At 45.5% G+C, this 23,236-nt stretch overlaps 1 protein-coding gene across 1 annotated transcript; it reads right to left on the bottom strand.

Moving 5' to 3' along the window:
* Positions 1-451: 451 nt before the first annotated feature.
* LOC142391564 (uncharacterized) lies at positions 452-20,878 on the bottom strand. Its single transcript, XM_075477418.1, has 13 exons — positions 20,752-20,878; positions 18,120-18,230; positions 17,943-18,035; positions 17,705-17,860; positions 17,315-17,446; positions 16,929-17,054; positions 13,190-13,268; positions 12,820-13,027; positions 10,875-12,672; positions 9,719-9,892; positions 4,993-5,154; positions 4,297-4,343; positions 452-4,170 (listed from the first exon to the last, which is right to left on the bottom strand). Exons 2-13 carry the CDS (start codon positions 18,185-18,187, stop codon positions 3,626-3,628), a joined length of 3,588 nt encoding a protein of 1,195 aa, XP_075333533.1. The 5' UTR covers positions 18,188-18,230; positions 20,752-20,878; the 3' UTR covers positions 452-3,625.
* Between the last annotated feature and the right edge of the window lie 2,358 nt (positions 20,879-23,236).

Here is a 23,236-nt window from a genome sequence, read left to right as displayed (position 1 = left end):
CAGGGAGTGCAAGAAGCATTAAAAATACATAAAAGAATATACAAAGAAACAAATAAAATCATTTTAATGAATTTAAAATCAGGCAACAGTCTAGATAAGTTAAAAGATATTTCATGCATAGACACATGAGAAAAGAAATGTTTTTAACCTGGATTTAAAAATGTCTCCATTTGGTGAAAGTTTAATCTCCACTGGCAGTTTGTTCCACTTGTTTGCAGCATAACAGCTAAATGCTGCTTCTCCATGTTTAGTCTGGACTCTGGACTGGACCAGCTGACCTGAGTCCTTGGATCTAAGAGCTCTGCTGGGTTTATATTCTCTGAATATATCACAGATGTATTTTGGGCCTAAACCATTCTGGGATTTGTAAACCATCAGCAGGCTTTTAAAATCTATTCTGTGACTGACTGGAAGCCAGTGTAAAGATTTTAAAACTGGTGTGATGTGTTCAGATCTCTTAGTCCGGGTTAAAACTCTAGCAGCAGCGTTCTGGATGAGCTGCAGATGTTTAATGCTCTTTTTGGGAAGTCCAGTTAAAAGAGCATTACAGTAATCGAGTCTACTGGAGATGAATGCATGGATGAGTTTCTCCTGGTCTGTTTGGGAGAGGAAACCTTTAATTCTGTTGATGTTTCTGAGATGGTAAAAAGCTGCCTTGGTGACAGCTTTGATGTGGCTGCTGAAAGTCAGATCTGAGTCTATCAACACTCCGAGGTTACCGGCTCGGTCAGTGATTGTAAGGTCCCGAGTCTCAAGATATTTACCAACGCTGACCCTCTTCTCTTTGCTACCAAACAGAATGATCTCAGTTTTGTCTTCATTTAATTGTAGAAAATTCTCTCTCATCCAGGTGTTTACTTCCTCCAGACACTGACACAGTACGTCTGCTGGGCTGCAGTCGTCCGGTGACAGAGACACATAAAGTTGTGTATCGTTGGCATAACTGTGATAATTGATGTTAAAATTCTGCAATATCTGACCCAAAGGGAGCATATACAAGTTAAACAGAAGAGGTCCAAGAATTGACCCCTGGCGGCTAAATATATTCAGAAAAAAAAAACATTTAAAAAAGAATCTGAGAAATAAAATCTGAGATTTTGTATATATTTTAATCAAAGTGAAAGTAATCAGATAAAACAATATATACACATATATACATATATACAGAAAGTGTGGAACCATTTAAAAATCTAAATGTTCAGACTTGAAGAACAAATTTGATATAGAAGAGAAATTTTCATCAAAAAAAATCTGAATGTTGATTAAAAGTCTACATTTCACATGTAAAGTCTTTGAGACAGAATTTAAAAAAAAATGAACATTGTGGTGAACAATGATGAAAAATCAATAATTCAACATGTGAAAATGTCAGAAAGTCCAAATAAAGACAGAATGAACCAAACAAACTAACAGTGATATACTGGGAGGATTTTCATGTTGAACATCAGGAACTTCCAAAGCAGATGTTGTTAAAGTCTAAATATTGTTTGTAAAGAATCATTTCAGTCTTCTTTGTGAGCGTTCAACAGCAACATTCAGCAACATTCTGCCATCAGGAACCAGCTCCAGTCCAGGGCCCTCATTTATGAAGCGTTCTTAGGAACAGATCTGTGCGTAAAGCGTGCGTGCGATCATTCCTGAGCAAAGTGTGGGATTTATGAACATGTACTTGAACTTAGAAATGTGCGTAAATCTACGCACAGCTTTGACCATGCTTACGCACATTGCCTAGTGGTAGAATTACGAAACTTCAAATGGTGTTGATCGCTGCACAGGGGAATATTACAATGTTCATTAGATTGTTACATTACAGTATGTCTGACGGCATTTGGGTCCGTGTAGCCTATGCAATTCCAAAGCACGGTGCATTAGACCTACCTGGCGTTCATTGCATTTCATTCAGAGTGTAACAATAATCGTTTCAACAGAAGACCTGACAATAATCAGCCTAGTTTAATTGATATGGGTATAAAAGGCACATGTAGGACATGCCATTCAGAACGCAACATGGCCCATCTTGCATTGCTTGAGGATCTGGAAAACCGTGCGCTACGGAGGGAGCGCGTGTTTAGGGAGCGTGCAGATTTATTGGCAGAAAGTAGTGAGTGGCTTCTAAGCAGGTTCAGATTTCCAAAACATAAATTGATCGACCTCTGCCGTGAATTGGGGCCATCGATGCGGCATTTCTCAGCCGTCCATGAGCCGAATTCTGCCCACAGTGTTGGATGCGATTATTTCTTTGGCCCCGACTTACATTTGATTCCCTTATGGGGGTCCGCGCCAGGCAGACATTAAGCGAGGGTTTTATGGTATCGCGCAGTTCCCCAACGTCATAGGAGCAATAGACTGCACTCACGTCGCACTAAAAGCACCATCACAGCACGAATACAACCTCGTGAATTGGAAAGGGAAGCACTCCATTAATGTACAACTTATATACGACAGTGATATGCTGCTTCTCAATGTCGTTGCCCGATGGCCAGGGGGGACGCACGATTCCTTTATTTTGCAGAACAGCTCCGTGGGCCTTCGTTTACAAGAAGGAGCTGTTGAAGATGGATGGCTTATTGGTGAGTGTTGCGCAGCATGTTTGCAACATTGGTTATATGTATGGTCAGTGTTCGAACCACGGGGGGACCCGAGACCCCCTGAAACTGACACGAGACCCCCCCGAAAACATGATTTGGGAAATGTTGGGGGGTCTCTAAAATATTGGCAAAATGTGATTTCCCCTAATGAGTTATGATTGCAGACGCGATGCGTGTGTGGAGGTGTGGAGCCTGTGTGCGTAATTGGCATAAAGCTGTGCTGTCCGCCGCGTATGATTCTGTATTGCTTCTCATGTGTTTTCGAGATCCGCGCTCTGAGTCAAGCGCAAGCAAGAAAGTTCCGGTGGCTTTTAAAGGGAATGTTGGTGCCACATATGGTTACTTGGGGGCGTTCCATGATACAAATTAGTCTGCTCGTGCCCGCGCAAGGTGAACTGGGAGTGTGGTATTTATCTTTGCAGATTACCTACCAGTGTGCGTACAACCTGTCTAAGAACATTTGATGAATGCCGATTTTTTTGTACTTGGGCACATTCTAAATTTCACTCATATGACAGGATTTAGAAGGGATTCTACGCACTAATGATGAATGAGGGCTCAGGTGTCCTTTCATCATCTAACAGGAAATGAATGGGAAGACACATCAGGATGAACCGCGGCTGCTCACCAGACCTCTGCTCATTGGAGCAGAATCAGTGAACATCTGTCAGCAGGTTGGAATCCATCTGGGCTGATGGCAGCTCAGTGATTCCTCTCTGATGTCACAGTTTGTCACATGTGCAGCAAACTAACTGCAGCTGACTTCAGCTGAAAGGTCTCAACACAACCTGCTGATACTCAGTGTGAAGCTTTGACTGGAAACACACAGAAAAACAACATCCTGGAAGAATGGCAGCTTCCATCTTTAAAGGACTGGAAGAGGAAGAAGTTTCCAAGGAATCATTCAGAAGAGTTTCAAACAGAAACTGACTGAGTCCATGAATCTGAAAAGGTGTTTCTGAGTGAAAGAGACAGACATGAACAGACTGAACTATCTGTTCAGCAGGGATTCTCTGACAGGAGGACACTCTGTATACTCAGCACAGAGACACTGAGGAACCAGGTGACCAGGACCAGAACCCAAATCCAGGATGCAGAGGTTCTTCAGTGAATGTGGTGCTGAAGGTGTGGAGGTGGATCAGTGTGTCAGAGGAGACTCTGTAGAAGGACAGAGTGCCAGCAGGACGGTCCACATACACTGCTGCTCTGTCAGAGACAGAGGAGGAGGAGGAGGAGGTGGAGGTGGGTGTTTCTCTCTTATTGTGACAGACAGAGTATTTACCTCCATCAGAGCAGATCAGACTCCAGGACTGATCAGTCCATCCAAACTCACAGTCTCCTCCTCCTCTCCTCCTGATTCCTCTGTAACTCACTGATATATTAACTCCTCCTCTCCACTCGACCTCCCAGTAACAGCGACCAGTCAGAACATTTCTACACAGCAGCTGAGGCCAGCCACCAAACCTGTCTGGATGATCAGGATATGACTGAACCTGCTCCACACATGTCACCTTCCTGTTGTTGTCAGACAGTTTCAGTCTCCTGTTCACTGTGTTTGTGTCGATTGTGAGTTGACAGGAATCTGAAGGAGAGAACAAACACAGTCCAGCTGCAGTTATTGATCTATCATCTGTTCACTTTGATCAATGAGTGATGTGACAGTGTGACGATGGCTGGATGTCATGAATCAGATGAAGAACACACTCACACTTCCTCAGCCCTGGTGTCAGCCATCGTTCTCCAGCAGGCTCCACCCTGAAAGGAGGAGGGGGGTCAGAGCAGCACCGTCTCTTTCAGCATCAAACGTGGACATTACATGGCTCTCACACACATTGTTCTACACTGAGAAAGGAACAGTCCAACATCTGGACACATCCACTGCAGTGGAGCATCTGGAAACTACAATGAGCAGAATCAACACTGACGCGTACAAAACTGCTTTGTGGAAGTCACAATTTCTTCTTTCAGCCGTCTCCTCCTTTTCATCTCTTCACATATGAATAACACTGTAAAAACTCCTGATCTGACCCAGAGCTGCAACCTTCTATCTGCCCTAAAGTCTGACTGATCTGCTTCTGACAGGAACATCCTCTGCACAGCAGCCTGCCTCAGATTCTTCACATTGTTTTCACTGTTGCTCTTTTTTCTGACTCAGCTGGGAAATGTTAAAGTGACTTCTTTTCCGTGCACATGAAGCTAAATGACTGTCAGAAACACAGGGGATCTGTGTGCTCTGTCTGTAAGTCTTATATCGAGTCATGTGGAGCTCAGAGGATTGTTGAAGTTGAAGTTGAAAAACTGTTCCTTTAATATGCAACGATCTGTCCAAACTGGATCGACCAACCAACATACTCTTTTTTTTTCCTCCCACAGACATTGTGAGGCTGCAGCAGGCCTCTCATACCTGAGTGTGTGTGGATCCTTCAGTGCAGCCCTCAGCAGCTTCTCTCCTGAGGCTCCTGGATGGTTGTAGCTCAGGTCCAGCTCTCTCAGATGGGAGGGGTTGGAGGTCACAGCTTCAGCCAGAGAAGCACAGCCTTCCTCTGTGATCAGACAGCCTGACAGGCTGCAGACACACACAACAACAGAAACTCTGAGAGAACTGCTCTGAAACTCAAGCTGAAGGTCATCCAATGGTAACATTATTCTTAGAGAAAGATTCTTTTCATCATTTTGCTCCAGTAACAGTTTCAGATAAAATGAGAAGAACATATGAACAATCTTCTGTGACAAACAAAGAGGAAACATGGCAGCAGTGAATGAAAAACCTGGATGAAAAGAAAACCTCTGAGAATAAAAACTTTAGATTATTGTGAATATTTCAACATTTCACTCTTCACTGAACTCTGCACACCTCAGACTTCCAGCACACCCCAGAGTCCTGTCATCTCCTCAAATATTCTGATGACTCTGCAGCTGTTGGCTGTATCATGCACAGTTCCTCCACATTTGAGTTGAGCTTTGCTCACAGCCTGACTGGAGCATTAACTGGAACACCTTCCTTATAACTGTTCACATGCAGAGGAGCAGAATCCAGTTACTGACTGAAGTCTGTCTGACGCTGCAACTCTGCGGCCTGAGTGAGAACATCTCATTGTTGGATATGTTCCCAACAGAGCACTTTGCTCTCAGGCTGCAGGTTTACTTGTGGTTCCCAGAGTTTCTAAAAGCAGAATGGGAGGCAGAGCCTTCAGTTATCAGGCCCCTCTCTGTGGAACCAGCTGCCAGTTTGGCTTCAGGGTACATGTAAGTACAGCTGAACTCACTGTACACCTGTTGTCTTTAAGTTACTTGAATGGTGATTTTATTACATGCTTTAAGTGACCACCAGCTGACATGTAGTCTTAATGGGCTGATTTTCAGTCACACTTTCAAACTGTGACAAAAACCCCAGAAAAATCCTTGAATGAGAGCAGCTTTATTGGGAATTCAGCTGGATTAATATACACCTACACTTTACTGTTTTTACTAAAAGAAACAACAAGAAGGAACATCCACAGAGCACCTCGGTCCATCTGAGCCCAGCTGAGCGTACACGTGATTTCATCCTCATCTACATTATCTGGAGTGTTAGTGTAGTTTGGAGAAGCTTGTTTTCATACAGTCCTTACCTGAGAGTTTCCAGTCTGCAGTTTGGACTCTTCAGTCCATCAGAAAGCTGCTTCACTCCTGAATCCTGCAGGTTGTTGTTACTCAGGCCCAGTTCTGTCAGGCTGGAGGACTGGGAGCTGAGAGCTGAGGACAGAGCTGCACAGCTTCTCTCTGAGAGGTTACAGCCACTCAGGCTGAGGAGGGAGAAAATACATTAATCAATCAATCAAATAACCTTTATAGAATTCTTTCCCATTTGGTTTTGTTTATTTGTCCGTGGAAATAAAGTAAAAAAATATAGAATAAAAGAAGTTAAACAGTTTTTTAGAGTTTCTCATCCTCCAACATGACAAAACAGACATTCAAATAAATCCACACTTCAGTTCAGAGTGAAGACATGCAGCTGTCTGTGTGGAGCTGTTTATCAAGAGCTTCTAGCTGTAAAATATTTTTTGTGCCATGTTAAAAGTTAGTCAGACTTGGTGAGGAGCTGGGACTTGGAGATCCTAAAGGCATCTATTTATAAAAATCACACTTTCCAATGAGTTCAAACATGTCTTATTTACTTCCAGTAACACTTAGAAGGATTGTGTCTGTTTGGGAAATAAATTCAGCTTCTGATTCACTAAAGGATGATGTGGCTTTGTCGCCACACATCTGTCTAATTCACAGTCGCCTTCACAAAGGAGGTTCACCTCAAACCAAATAACCAACCAAATATCATCCCTTTGCCCCAGTGCAGTGTGTCCACATTTAAAGGTTTTATGCACTATTTTAAAGGAAAAAACTGCTCATATTTCTGTAAAGTAGTTTACTTTGGGTATGTGATGGATCTGTGTTTTAGGACAAATCTACAGGAATGGAAAGGAGTTAAAGTAAAAGAGCACTTTAGCATTTTTCTTTAAACTGTGTGTGTTATATTTCATTATCAGAGTTATCAGAGTTATTTAAGCCAGATAATCAAAGGGCAGAACAGATCAACCTGTTTCATTGATCAAAGTACCTGGAAGCTGCTTTTTAATCTAATAACCCAGAATTATATCAGCTCTCACCTGGAAAGTTCATGAATCCTTACCTGAGAGTTTCCAGTCTGCAGTTTGGACTCTTCAGTCCATCAGAAAGCTGCTTCACTCCTGAATCCTGCAGGTTGTTGTTACTCAGGCCCAGTTCTGTCAGGCTGGAGGACTGGGAGCTGAGAGCTGAGGACAGAGCTGCACAGCTTCTCTCTGAGAGGTTACAGCCACTCAGGCTGAGGAGGGAATGAGATGGAAGGATATAACTTGATTGATGAATCAGAAGATTAAGTTAAAAAACAACAACATTCCAGTGGACTGTGTGGAGAAATACATTTTGGGCTTAACTCAAAAAAAGATAACGTGGGTTTCTCGACCGCACATCTGTCTAATTTACAAAGGGTCAAATTTAGCTCAAACCAATCAACCAACCAAATATCACTGTTCCTGTGCAGTATGTCTACATTTAAAGAAGGTTTTATGTACAAGATGTATGGAAAAAAACAGCTAGAATTGATGTAAGTCAGTGCTGTGGCATCCAGTTCTCAAGGATCAGCTCTGTTTGCCACACACAGTTTAAATTAAATGTCTAACATCTCCTCAGAGTTGGTGGTAGTTGCAGGACATTTAAAATCTATGTTTCTGCACGGTCAGACTTCCCATTTATCATGGTAGCAGTGACTGTTGCAGGATGAAAGCATCATAATGCCAGACACAACACTACTGCTACTGCTACACATGGTTGTAGAACAGCTCTCAGTTTACTTTGGGTATGTGATGGATCTGTGTTTCAGGACAAATCTACAGGAATGGAAAGGAGTTAAAGTAAAAGAGCACTTAAATATTTTTCTTTAAATTGTGTGTGTTATGTTTCATTATCAGGTATTTAAGCCAGATAATCAAAGGGCAGAACAGATCAACCTGTTTCATTGATCAAAGTACCTGGAAGCTGCTTTTTAATGCAATAACCCAGAATTATATCAGCTCTCACCTGGAAAGTTCATGAATCCTTACCTGAGAGTTTCCAGTTTGCAGTTTGGACTCTTCAGTCCATCAGAAAGCTGCTTCACTCCTGAATCCTGCAGGTTGTTGTTACTCAGGCCCAGTTCTGTCAGGCTGGAGGACTGGGAGCTGAGAGCTGAGGACAGAGCTGCACAGCTTCTCTCTGAGAGGTTACAGCCACTCAGGCTGAGGAGGGAATGAGATGGAAGGAAATAACTTGATCCATTAATCAATCAAACTACATTCATATTTGATAAGTGGAAGAATTCTGTTTCCCTGTTTGTTTCTGTTTATTTGTTAAAGACATTAAAGTGTGATGGAAGATGTCTACATGTGCCGTCTTAGCTCAGCAGATGGAGAAACTAAAAGATGTATCTGCTGCTGTTATTGGCTCATCCTGTGATCAGATCAGCTCAGCAAAGAAGAACACCATGTGAGCAAAGCATCTTCTCACACTAACAGTCAGCTGTTTCTCCAGCACCAAAGTGTTATCTGGCCCAGCTCAGCTGTGGCTCTAGCTGCAGCCTTTGTCTGTCACTGCAGACTGACATGCTTTCTGTAGGACTGACGGACCTTTCTACCAAGAAATTAATACATGAATGACAACATGTTTTTCTCTTTCTTAGACTCAAGACTTAAAACGTTTCCACAGAAGAGTAAGTTAAAAAGCACAAACTGAATTTTGGTTACTTTGTTAAAGTTTCTCATGTTTAAAACAGACAGTAAAACTAAATCTACACTTCAGGACGTACTGAACACATGCAGTCAGTGTGAGTCTGACGAGTCTGGGGAGGAAACATCAGATAAAAACAACAACATTCCAGTGGACTGTGTGGAGAAATACATTTTGGCCTTAACTCAAAAAAAGATAACGTGGGTTTTACGACTGCACATCTGTCTAATTTACAAAGGGTCAAATTTAGCTCAAATCAATCAACCAACCAAATATCACTGTTCCTGTGCAGTATGTCTACATTTAAAGAAGGTTTTATGTACAAGATGTAAGGAAAGAAACAGCTAGAATTGATGTAAGTCAGTGCTGTGGCATCCAGTTCTCAAAGATCAGCTCTGTTTGCCACACACAGTTTAAATTAAATGTCTAACATCTCCTCAGAGTTGGTGGTAGTTGCAGGACATTTAAAATCTATGTTTCTGCACGGTCAGACTTCCCATTTATCATGGTAGCAGTGACTGTTGCAGGATGAAAGCATCATAATGCCAGACACAACACTACTGCTACTGCTACACATGGTTGTAGAACAGCTCTCAGTTTACTTTGGGTATGTGATGGATCTGTGTTTTAGGACAAATCTACAGGAATGGAAAGGAGTTAAAGTAAAAGAGCACTTAAGTATTTTTCTTTAAACTGTGTGTGTTATATTTCATTATCAGTTATTTAAGCCAGATAATCAAAGGGCAGAACAGATCAACCTGTTTCATTGATCAAAGTACCTGGAAGCTGCTTTTTAATCTAATAACCCAGAATTATATCAGCTCTCACCTGGAAAGTTCATGAATCCTTACCTGAGAGTTTCCAGTCTGCAGTTTGGACTCTTCAGTCCATCAGAAAGCTGCTTCACTCCTGAATCCTGCAGGTTGTTGTTACTCAGGCCCAGTTCTGTCAGGCTGGAGGACTGGGAGCTGAGAGCTGAGGACAGAGCTGCACAGCTTCTCTCTGAGAGGTTACAGCCACTCAGGCTGAGGAGGGAATGAGATGGAAGGAAATAACTTGATCTATTAATCAATCAAACTACATTCATATTTGATAAGTGGAAGAATTCTGTTTCCCTGTTTGTTTCTGTTTATTTGTTAAAGACATTAAAGTGTGATGGAAGATGTCTACATGTGCCGTCTTAGCTCAGTAGATGGAGAAACTAAAAGATGTATCTGCTGCTGTTATTGGCTCATCCTGTGATCAGATCAGCTCAGCAAAGAACACCATGTGAGCAAAGCATCTTCTCACACTAACAGTCAGCTGTTTCTCCAGCACCAAAGTGTTATCTGGCCCAGCTCAGCTGTGGCTCTAGCTGCAGCCTTTGTCTGTCACTCTGCAGACTGACATGCTTTCTGTAGGACTGACGGACCTTTCTACCAACAAATTAATACATGAATGACAACATGTTTTTCTCTTTCTTAGACTCAAGACTTAAAACGTTTCCACAGAAGAGTAAGTTAAAAAGCACAAACTGAATTTTGGTTACTTTGTTAAAGTTTCTCGTGTTGAAAACAGACAGTAAAACTAAATCTACACTTCAGGACGTACTGAACACATGCAGTCAGTGTGAGTCTGACGAGTCTGGGGAGGAAACATCAGATAAAAAAAACATATCCAGAGTCAGAGAAGCTTTATTGACTTATTGTTAGAGTTAGTTAAGCCAGATAACTAATGTAACTAATAAGATGGGAGCAAATAAAATGATGAATTAATCCATTAAACAAATTAATTATAAAATTGATAAATAACTGCCACCAAGTTCTTCCTCAGAGGAACTGCTGAGTTTCTATTTCCAACAAAGTATCATCTCACATCATTTGTAAGATGATATTTTGTTGTGAACTGACACTTCATAAATAAAATGAAGTTCATTTGAAACTGAGTTTAACGCTGATTCTGCTGTTTTTCTCCAGTTAATAAGTAAACAATGTATTTATAAAGAAATATATCTGTGTTTGTACTCACAGAGCTTTGTTGGAGGCTTTGACCACTGGCAGCAGCCTCAGAAGAGCCTCCTCTGAAGCAGAGTACTTCTTCAGGTCAAACACATCCAGATGTTTTCCTGATGACAGTAAGATGAAGACCAGAGCTGACCACTGATCAGGAGACAGTTTATCTGTGGAGAGACTTCCTGAACTCAGGGCCTGTTGGATCTCCTCCACCAGAGAACGATCATTCAGTTCATTCAGACAGTGGAACAGATTGATGCTTCTCTCTGCAGACAGATCCTCACTGATCTTATACTTGATGTAATCGACTGTTTCCTGATTGGTCTGTGAGCTACTTCCTGTCTGTGTCAGCAGGCCTCGTAGGAGCCTCTGATTGGTCTGCAGGGAAAGACCCAGGAGGAAGCGGAGGAACAGGTCCAGGTGTCCATTTGGACTCTTTAAGGCCTTGTTCACAGCACTCTGATGCAGATGTTTTAGTTTTGGTTTCTTAAAAAATGAAGGCTTCTTGGGTCGTTCTTCTTCTCCCATCAGGTTGAGTCCAGAGTTGATGAAGGTCAGATGCACATGAAGAGCAGCCAGAAACTCCTGAACACTCAGATGGATGAAGCAGAACACCTTCTCCTGGTACAGCCCTCTCTCCTCTCTAAAGATCTGTGTGAACACTCCTGAGTACACTGAGGCTGCTGAGATATCGATGCCACACTCTGTCAGGTCTGATTCATAGAAGATCAGGTTTCCTTTCTGCAGCTGCTCAAAAGCCAGTTTTCCCAGAGACTCAATCATCTTCCTGCTCTCTGGACTCCAGTGTGGATCTGTCTCAGCTCCTCCATCATACTTGAGCTTCTTCACTTTGGCCTGAACCACCAGGAGGTGGATGTACATCTCAGTCAGGGTGCTGGGCAGCTCTGCTCCCTCTCTGGTTTCCAACACATCCTCCAGAACTGTAGCAGTGATCCAGCAGAAGACTGGGATGTGGCACATGATGTGGAGGCTTCGGGATGTCTGGATGTGGGAGATGATCCTGCTGGCCTGCTCCTCATCTCTGAATCTCTTCCTGAAGTACTCCTCCTTCTGTGGGTCAGTGAACCCTCTGACCTCTGTCACCATGCCGACACAGCCAGCAGGGATCTGATTGGCTGCTGCGGGTCGTGTGGTTATCCAGAGGCGAGCAGAGGGAAGCAGCTTCCCCCTGATGAGGTTTGTCAGCAGCACATCCACTGAGGTGGGCTCTGTAGCATCAGTCAGGGGCTCCTTGCTGTGGAAGTCCAGAGGAAGTCGACACTCATCCAGACCGTCAAAGATGAACACGACCTGGAACTGTTCAAAGCTGCAGATTCCTGCTGCTTTGGTCTCAGTAAAGAAGTGATGAACAAGTTCCACCAAGCTGAACTTTCTCTCTTTCAGCACATTCAGCTCTCTGAAAGTGAATGGAAACATGAAGTGGATGTCCTGGTTGGCTTTGCCTTCAGCCCAGTCCAGAGTGAACTTCTGTGTTAAGACTGTTTTCCCAATGCCAGCCACTCCCTTTGTCATCACTGTGCTGATTGGTTCATCTCTTCCAGGTGGGCCTTTAAAGATGTCTTCTTGTCTGATGGATGTTTCTGCTCTGCCTGCTTTCCTGGATGCTGCTTCAATCTGTCTGACCTCATGTTCATCATTGACCTCTCCGCTCCCTCCCTCTGTGATGTAGAGCTCTGTGTAGATCTGATTCAGAAGGGTTGGCTTTCCTGCTTTAGGAATCCCCTCAAACACACACTGGAACTTCTCCTTCAGAGCACATTTAACTTTACGACTACAAACTGCAGCAACAAGTTCTGAATGAAGACAAGAAATAACATCAGTAAACAGACATTTCAACCCTGTAAAGAATGAGTATCTGAACATCTGCTGTTCTGTGTGCTGAGACATCAGTAAATGTGTCATTTATCCAGCAGGTTAAACCTTTAGAGAAATCCTCTTACTGCTCTGCAGACGGTCAGCCAGCTCCTCCTGCTTCATTCTCCTCAGGAAGTGAACTGTGATCTTCACTAATGCCTCTCTGCTGCTCCTCTGCTCTTCATCCTCACCCTCCCTCTGACTTTCTAAGCATTCTGGGTAATCTGGACTCAGAGCCTTCTGCATCTTCTTCAGCTCCTCCTTCACAAAAGTGAGCATGTTGTCCTCCAGCAGCTGGAACAGAAAACTATATGAATGAGCCGATCAGACTGAAACCATGGAGCCAAACATCAGATCCATGTTGGACACACTGACAACCCACTGGTCTACAGAGTGCAGCATGGAGATGGCTGTGAGCAGAACAGATGGGAAAGTAGTTGTTGTACATGTACAGACCATAAATATGGAGTCCAGCTGTGTTTGATGCTGCTGGGCAGACGGACCACTGGGACCCTCTGAGCTCTGCTGGTCCACTCTGTGGAGGAATCATGAAGAATGAGCTCACATTGTGTCTGTCCACACAGGGAGCAACACAAGGTGAAGGTCCATGAAGGGATGTGTGGATGTGAGCAGTGGGTCAGAGGACTCCCTGTAGTGGGAAAGCTTTACTGGTCCTGCTGATCCCACTGAGAACCAACAGCTCAGTCTGCAGCTGCTTGGAGCTTTCAGCTCACTTTGCTTGGGTCCCAGCAGCTCTCACCAACCCCTTCAGAAAGCTTTCCCTCCCTGCTGAAGTGCCCTGGAGCAAGGCAGCCAGAGCCAGTGTGTGCTGGGATCAGACTGTTGTTGTACTGGGCAGCTCCCAGTGGGAAGGCCTCAGACGATGACTGTTCAACATCATCTGATGATTGTTTCCCAGTCAGCACCCTGCTGACTGTTCCTCTGCTGAACCTGGAAGACATCACACCTCCATCAGCTCCATGTGGTTCAGACGTTCAGCTTTTTAATTCTAAATAAATCTGTCTGTCCTCCTCCATCCAGCAGCACCGGCCCCCTGAGTGTAAGTTCATTCCTACACGGGTGCATGTTGTGAGCTGGGTGGCAGCTGAAGGCGGAGACCTTGGCGGTCTGATCCTCAGCTACTGAAGCTGGCTCTCGGGACGTGGAACGTCACCTCTCTGCTGGGGAAGGAGCCTGAGCTGGTGCGCGAGGCTAAGCGGTTCCGGCTAGATATAGTCGGACTCACCTCGACGCATGGCTTGGGCTCCGGAACCAGCCTCCTCGAGAGGGGGTGGACTCTCTTCCACTCTGGAGTTGCCCGTGGTGAGAGGCGTAGAGCACTTATTGCCCCCCGGCTGTGCGCCTGTACATTGGGGTTTACCCCGGTGAGCGAGAGGGTAGCCTCCCTCCGCCTTAGGGTGGGGGGACGGGTCCTGACTGTTGTTTGTGCTTATGCACCAAACAGCAGTTCAGAGTACTTTTTGGAGTCCATGGAGGAGGCACTAGAGATTGCTCCTCCGGGAGACTCCCTCGTCCTGCTGGGGGACTTCAATGCTCACGTGGGCAATGACAGTGAGACCTGGAGGGGCGTGATTGGGAGGAACGGCCCCCCGATCTGAATCAGAGTGGTGCTTTGTTGTTGGACTTCTGTGCTCGTCACGGACTGTCCATAACGAACACCATGTTCAGGCATAAGGGTGTCCATATGTGCACGTGGCACCAGGACACCCTAGTCAGACCTGGCAGGCCCAAACGTATTGTGAGGGTCTGTTGGGAACGGCTGGTGGAATCCCCTGTAAGGAGAAGTTTCAACTCCCACCTCCGACATTGAGCCCGAATGGGCCATGTTCCGTGCCTCCATTGTTGAGGCGGCCGACCGGAGCTGTGGCCGTAAGGTGGTCGGTGCCTGTCGTGGCGGCAATCCCCGAACCCGCCGGTGGACACCAATGGTGAGGGAAGCCGTCAAGCCTAAGAAGAAGTCCTTTCGGGCCTTTTTGGCCAGTGGGACTCTGTAAGCAGCTGATGGGTACCGACAGGCCAAGCGGAACGCGGCCTCGGCAGTTGCAGAGGCAAAAACTCGGGCTTGGGAGGAGTTCAGGGAGGCCATGGAGAATGATTTCAGGACAGCCTCGAGGAGCTTCTGGTCCACCATCTGGCGGCTCAGGGGGGGGAAGCGGTGCACCGTCAACACCGTGTATGGTGAGGGCGGGGCTCTGCTGACTTCAACTAGGGACGTGGTGAGTCGGTGGGGGGAATACTTCGAGGGCCTCCTCAATCCTACCGACATGCCTTCCGATGAGGAAGCAGAGTTGGGGAGCTCGGACGTGGGGCCTCCCATTTCTGGGGCTGAGGTTGCCGAGGTGGTCAAAATACTCCTCGGTGGCAAGACCCCGGGGGTGGATTAGGTCCGTACTGAGTTCCTCAAGGCTCTGGATGTTGTAGGGCTGTCTTGGTTGACACGCCTCTGCAGCATCGCGTGGACAATGCCTCTGAACTGACAGTGCCTCTGAACTGGCAGATCAGAGTGGTGGTCCCCCTCTTTAGAAAGGGGGACCAGAGTGTGTGTTCCAACTATAGGGGGATCACACGCCTCAGCCTCCCTGGTAAGGTCTATTCGGGGGTACTGGAGAGGAGGATCCGCCGGATAGTCGAATCTCGGATTCAGGATTTCGTCCTGGCCATGGAACAGTGGACCAGCTCTATACCCTCCGCAGGATCCTGGAGGGAGCATGGGAGTTCGCCCAACCGGTCTAAATGTGTTTTGTGGACTTGGAGAAGGCGTTCGACCGTGATCCTCGGGGACTCTTGTGGGGGGTGCTCCGGGAGTATGGAGTGCCGGACTCCTTGATATGGGCTGTTCGGTCTCTGTATGACCGGTGTCAGAGTTTGGTCCGCATTGCCGGCAGTTAGTCGGACATGTTTCCTGTGAGAGTTGGACTCCGTCAGGGCTGCCCTTGGTCACCGATTCTGTTCAGAATTTTTATGGACAGAATTTCTAGGCGCAGCCAGGAAGTGGAGGGGGTCCGTTTTGGAGACCTCAGAATCGGGTCTCTGCTTTTTGCGGACGATGCGGTTCTGTTGGCGTCGTCGGGCCGTGACCTTCAGCTCTCACTGGAGCGGTTCGCAGCTGAGTGTGAAGCGGCTGGGATGAGAATCAGCACCTCCAAATCCGAGACCATGGTCCTCAGCCGGAAAAGGGTGGAATGCTCTTTCCGGGTCGGGAATGAGATCCTTCCCCAAGTGGAGGAGTTCAAGTATCTCGGGGTCTTGTTCACGAGTGAGGGACGAATGGAGCGAGAGATTGACAGACGGATCGGTGCGGCGTCTGCAGTGATGCGGGCTCTGCACCGGCCCGTCGTGGTGAAGAAGGAGCTGAGCCAGAAGGCGAAGCTCTCGATTTACCGGTCAATCTATGTTCCTACCCTCACCTATGGTCACGAGCTGTGGGTAGTGACCGAAAGAACGAGATCGCGAATACAAGCGGCCAAAATGAGTTTCCTCCGCAGGTTGGCTGGGCTCTCCCTTAGAGATAGGGTGAGAAGCTCGGTCATCCGGGAGGGGCTCGGAGTAGAACCGCTGCTCCTCCGCATCGAGAGGAGTCAGATGAGGTGGCTCGGGCATCTGGTTAGGATGCCTCCTGGATGCCTCCCTGGTGAGGTGTTCCGGGCCCGTCCCACTGGGAGGAGGCACCGGGGAAGACCCAGGACACGTTGGAGAGACTATGTCTCTCGGTTGGCACTAGGAACGCCTCGGGGTCCCCCCAGAAGAGCTGAAGGAAGTGGCCGGGGACAGGGACGTCTGGGTCTCTTTGCTCAAGCTGCTGCCCCCGCGACCCGATCCCCGGACCAGCGGAAGATAATGGATGGATGGATGGATGGATGGATGGATGGATGGATGGATGGATGGATGGATGGATGGATGGATGGATGGATGGATGGATGGATGCATGGACTGTGTTAGAGCCAAAGCACAAAGGTGCCCCCTGCTGGATCAGCTGCTGTCCTACAGACACTCAGAAACACCTCCTCCAACATCATTCTGCTGTGATGGTGGAAAACATCCAACACACACCGCTTCACATATGAACATAGAAATGGATGTGAAACAGAGCTGAGCTCACATTAAACACATGTTGGGGTAAAAACTCTTCAAACTGACTCATTTTACTCTGTTACAGCATTTACACTCAGCTCACCTCTTTGGGGATGGATGTTGGTCTGATTTGAATTCATAATAACGACTCATCGACCGGTCGCTCTTCATGGACACACAGCTGGGTTCAGGATCAGCTCCAGGTTCAGGTCTGAGTCTCTGATGGATCCTGACAGAAAAACACTTGTTTTCTTCAAACTAAAGTATCAGTGATAGTGTTTGAGTCTGCAGTGAGACGGCCTGTCAGAGAGTCAGTGTGGCTGCCGTGGAACAATGTTACAGCTCCCCCTGGTGGCAGCTCTGTGATCTTACAGAGTTCAGTGCTGAGAAACACACACTCTGAAGCTTTTAACCCTCAGATTCAGACCAATCACCAGAGACCCTCAGATGCTGTATTTTACTCTGTTACAGCATTTACACTCAGCTCACCTCTGAGGGGATGGATGTTGGGTTGATTTGAATTCATCATAACGACTCATTGACCAGTCACTCTTCATGGACACACAGCTGGGTCCAGGTCCAGGTCCAGGTCTGGGTCTGGGTCTGAGTCTCTGAAGGATCCTGACAGAGAAACACTTGTTTTCTTCAAACTAAAGTATCAGTGATAGTGTTTGAGTCTGCAGTGAGACGGCCTGTCAGAGAGTCAGTGTGGCTGCTGTGGAACAATGTTACAGCTCCCCCTGCTGGCAGCTCTGTGATCTTACAGAGCTCAATGCTGATAAACACACTCTGAAGCTTTTAACCCTCAGATTTAGACCAATCACCAGAGACCCTCAGCTGCTGCATTTTACTCTGTTACAGCATTTACACTCAGCTCACCTCTGAGGGGACGGATGTTGGGCTGATTTGAAGTCAATAGGTTTACCCATTGACCAGTCGCTCTTAAAGGACACACAGCTGGGTTCTGGTTCGGGTTCAGGTTCAGGTTCAGGTTCTGGTTCAGGTTCAGGTTCAGGTTCTGGTGTCTGGTGGATCCTGATGGGGAAAAAAATGCTTTTCAGCCTGCATGCATGATATACTTAACAACCTCTAAATCAATGACCAGATGTTAACTTACTCAGCTTTCGAGGCCTGTAAGCTGAAAAGTGGGAGATCCTTCTGCAGTTCGCTCTGTGAGGACCCCCTCCTGGATCCAGGTCTCTGTCCCTTCCTGTGAATAAAGGTGGTTTGGTGATGTGAGCGCTGAGCTGGGACATGGAGAAGAGTCATGGACAGTTAGAGATGGTCACCTCACCTCTGAGCTTTGCTCTGGCTCTCATGTTCCCCACACAGAGAGGTTTTAGTGTCCTCACTCTGATCCATGCTGCTGAACTCACATCAGCTCACACACACTTTCTACCTTCTTCTGCAGAGGAAACACAGATCATTCATCTGCACATCAACTCACATCCTCCTTTTTCTCTTCAATTTATACCTGCCTCCATTCGGTATCATTATTAGACAGCATGGCATAAATTTCCATCACTATGCAGATGATACTCAGCTGTATTTATCTATGAAACCAGATGAAACCAATGAGTTGGTCAGACTACAGGTATGTCTTAAAGACATAAAGACCTGAACTACTCAGAACTGTCTGCTTATAAATCTGTGGAACTAGCTGCCAGTTTGGGAGGCAGCGCCTTCAGTTATCAGGCCCCTCTCTGTGGAACCAGCTGCCAGTTTGGGAGGCAGAGCCTTCAGTTATCAGGCTCCTCTCTGTGGAACCAGCTGCCAGTTTGGGAGGCAGAGCCTTCAGTTACCAGGCTCCTCTCTGTGGAACCAGCTGCCAGTTTGGGAGGCAGAGCCTTCAGTTACCAGGCTCCTCTCTGTGGAACCAGCTGCCAGTTTGGGAGGCAGAGCCTTCAGTTACCAGGCTCCTCTCTGTGGAACCAGCTGCCAGTTTGGGAGGCAGAGCCTTCAGTTACCAGGCTCCTCTCTGTGGAACCAGCTGCCAGTTTGGGAGGCAGAGCCTTCAGTTATCAGGCTCCTCTCTGTGGGCCCAGCTGCCAGTTTGGGAGGCAGAGCCTTCAGTTATCAGGCCCCTCTCTGTGGAACCAGCTGCCAGTTTGGGAGGCAGCGCCTTCAGTTATCAGGCTCCTCTCTGTGGGCCCAGCTGCCAGTTTGGGAGGCAGAGCCTTCAGTTATCAGGCCCCTCTCTGTGGAACCAGCTGCCAGTTTGGGATGCAGAGCCTTCACGCTCAGGACGGGAGATTGGACTGAAGAGAAGTTTCAGTGCAATCTGTTGGTTTCCTTCGCTAGAAAATTGTTTTTGAAGTGGCTCTATATGAATTAATTGGATGAATTTTGAATTAAATAAATTGGATTTGATTGGATTAAGATTATGATGAATTGGACTCTAATTGGCTTGAACTGGACTGAATCATTGAAGTGCCCTGAGACGATGTGTTGTAATTTGGTGCTATATAAATAAAATCATATCAGAGTTCCTCAGATGCACATTGGATCAGTAACTGCTGTGTTACTCTGTTGGTCCGTTGCTCTGTGATGTTTCAGCTCTTAGAGCCTCACTTTAATTGTTGTTTATAGGTCTGATATTTTACTGATGTTTACTCTTTTTGTTTGTAACAGTGTTGGTGGGTTCAGACCGACACCAGACAAGGTCCCAAGTATGCACTCAGCTGTTATTAAGTTCTTTATTCACTCAGACGATCTATAACTGAAGAGGAGTGTTTCTGCCTGCTGTTACTGTAACATTCCTGAAGAAGGCAGCAGAGGTTCTCGTGATCAGATCTAATCAGATAAACATATTGTCAAATCATCAGAGGAAAAGCTGTAATTCTGCATCACAAACATGTTTGTCGTCCTGCTGCTGCTTCAGTTTAAGGCTGAGCTGATGGAAACACTTATATTCTGTCGGCTGGCTTCATCCCCAACAAACACAGCAGAAGTACACTGAAAGCAGTCCAACGATCATTTCTTTAGATACTTTAGACACAGTCATACATGTAACATGTAACATGTGAAATAAATAAATAAATAAATAAATAAAACAGTAAAGTATTTAATGATAATGTGTGAGTGCAGACTTTCAGTGAGTCTGACAAACATTCAATAAGCAGCGGGTGGAGATTTATGGGATGTTGTTTCAATCAATATTAAATAAAGTCATATTTAAAATGATAAATTAAATCCTGAAAGTGATATATAAAAAAATGGAAATGTATATACAGAACTGGTAAAGTACAATAAAAATGATTCTACAATAGAACTGACCATCTTCAGTGGGAGACTTCTTTATATTTTCTAAAGTCACGTGGATTTCTTCTTTTGAAATGAGGAGGCGTGGTCATGTGATTCAGAAACTAACACGTTGTGAACACTGTGCTCCTCCTGCACTCCACACCCTGTCTGAGCAGCCACAACAACAGATCTGAGCATGTGCAAACAGCTGCTGACATCAGCCACGGTGGGAATGTTGATCTTAACCCTGTTGTGTACAGCCAAGGTCAAAGAACGGGCTCAGCTGAGAAATGTTCAACCCATTATCATTATGACAGACAGATGAAGAGCTGTCAGCTGTTTGTCTAAAAACTTCCTCCGTTTGTCTCCAGCTGCTTCTGAACAAACAACAAACACAGTAAACGGGTGGGATGAGTCTGTAACTTCACTCCTGGGAAGGCCGGGACGCTCCATGTTCTCACATTTATAAGCACATATCCAGCCCATAAACTAACATCTGAACACATCATGTTTTCACACATTCAGCCTTCCTCACATTCTGATTTATTCCGTTTCCTTCTTTCTTAACTACGTGTGGCAACAGAGCTGTTTCCCTGCAGGATCAGTAAAGTTTCTGCAGTCATTCTGATCAGCTGATCAACACTTTGACAGACTAAAGAAGCTGAAACATGAAAGAGACTCACAGCAGTTTTCCTCACAGATGGAGGAGTTGGGTGGTCGGAGCTGCAGAGCGCTGACAGACGGAAGACTTCCACCGAGCTGAGCTGGAAACACTGACGGACTCACACCCGGCCCTCCTTTAAAATGCCTCTTCTCTGTTCCACCTCACCTGTAAAACCTGAAGGTTCAGTTCTCTGGAACGTTTCATTTAATGATGGAGGGAAGTTAAAACAGCTGACGTCACACACAGAAACAGACAGAGAGACTCGGTGATGTGTGAACATCTGTTCTGCAGCAGTCCTGTCAGCTTTGACTGTGGGTCACTTCATCAGGTGGAAGCTTTGAACAAACACATCAGTGTCTGTGAGAGTCTGTGCGACTCCCACCTGAACAATGAGGCTTCCTGGCATTGTTGCCAACCCAGTCTCACAGAAAAACGTGTAATAGCTGCGTTGGTCCACAAGGGAAAACGTAATATTGTCACAATTTGGCCCCCAAAATTGTGACAATAGTACGTTTTATTTGGCCTATTCATATTGCTTTGCAACCAGGTCATGTGACCAGGGGCGATTTTAGGATCTGGTCTTTAGGGGGGCCCAGCCCCCAGTGCTCACAGAGGCACATTATTTCTCACTAATTGAGGCGAACTAGTACATTTATAAATTTTGGAGCCGTATTAGTTTTGCTTTGAGTAGTTTTTTCCCCTACAACATTCAATTTTGACCTCTTCATTTCAAAAGACTGTGGCTTGACAGGGATAACAGAGAGCCTGAGACAAATATTGAAGATAACTCAACATTTATTTTGGGAGTAAAGAGTTAAAACAAAAACAAATGCTAGAAAATAAATAAAATGGTCACTAAAATAATGCATCCTTGAGCAAAACAGAACTAGGACAGGGGGTCTCTAGTGGTCAGGAGGACAAACTGAAAGATTTTAACACCTGACAGGAGGGGAATAAAGATCTGTCCACTCACATCCCATTCACTTCACACAAAAACATACGGTTGAAAAACATAGTTGATAAGTGGACTGGTCACAAGCCTCGTTTTGAAGCAGGGTTGCCAGACACACAAGGTTGCCAGATTGGCCAGTCGCACCAAAGTATTGCGCAGGGGCAGAGCAAGTTTTTTGCATAATATGATATTTTAAAAATGTGCTGAGCCAGGGGGTGCCGAGCTATCTCACCCTAGCCTCGCCCCTGATAGCTGCGTTGGTCCACAATGGAAAACGTGGTATTGTCACAATTTGGCCCCCAAAAATCGTGACAATAGCACGTTTTATTTGGCCCATTCATATTGCTTTGCAACCAGGTCACGTGACTATCAAGTTTCCCTCAGCGAAAAAAAAGAAAAATGGCCGACTGTCGGCCCTTTTTCTGTGAAAAACAAAACATTTTAAGAAAGCATCTGCGTTTGTATGGATTTCGATGGCATTTCTAGAACTGTGCATAATATTTTCATAATATTCATTCAGAGAATGTAGACGATCTTCCACTTATTAGTTTCGCCGAAGATTTTAGTATCTCCTTGAAAAAAACGTAATAATAAAACGTTTTGTACCATTGTTAAGGTGGTTGCTATGGACGCTGCTATCTCTACGTCAGCGACCTAGACGTTTTCTGCAATCCAGGAGGCGGCCTGGTGGAAGCGGTTCTGGATGAGTGTCTCCTGAGTCCGAACGTCCATCACAGAGCTTCTTCTGGACTTTGACATCTTCACTAATCTGACACTTCAGACTTTCTTTTCCTGCTCCTTAAAGCAGGAGCGTCTGAGCTGTGAAGGTGATGAGCATCGGCCATCTTTGCAAGCTGAGATTCCTGTTTGAAACAGCTGATTTCAACCAGCTCATGAAGAAATCTACCAACCCCTCCAGAGTCTAAAACATTCAGAGTAAAGGTTTGATCAGAAAGAAAATCTATCAACATCTCCTCTAACAACTTTTTCTTTAACCTTCTTCATTCTGCATCTTTCTAATGAGTAAAGACAGACTTTAGCTCCAGCTTCATCTTCATCAGGATGATTTCAGTGAAGCAGCTTCTTGCCTTCATCAGTGTGTGTGCAGACACACCTTTATCTCTTTATCTCTTCTCTATGAAAACATGCCGCCTGGCTGCTCTCACTGTGCATTCTTCTCATTCTTTTTAACTCTTGTTTCCTTAACATGCATGAGTTGTATCCGGGAGCGTCTTGTTGTCTCTGTTCCCTGCTGCCTCTGGCCTCCGCTTCAGATCCACTCATTTCTGTGCTCATTTCCAAACGTGTGGTTTGTGGAGGGCTCCCCAGGAATATAGCTTTTTAATATATCACTTTTTAAAGAAATGTCTGTCAGAGTCGACCAAAACTTTGGACACATCCTGAGTCTCCACAAAAGAAGAAGAAATGTTGTTGAAAAGTCAATTTGTCATTTTATCGAGGTCTCTCTGCTCCTTTTGTAACGTGTATATATTCTACATTTGAAACTATTCTTTACAAAGTGTTTTATTGAAATTAAATCCTAACTTCTGAT

This window comes from Odontesthes bonariensis, chromosome 11 (genome assembly GCF_027942865.1).
Source record: "Odontesthes bonariensis isolate fOdoBon6 chromosome 11, fOdoBon6.hap1, whole genome shotgun sequence".
NCBI lineage: Eukaryota > Metazoa > Chordata > Actinopteri > Atheriniformes > Atherinopsidae > Odontesthes > Odontesthes bonariensis.
This window is presented reverse-complemented; position numbering and strand designations above follow the sequence as displayed.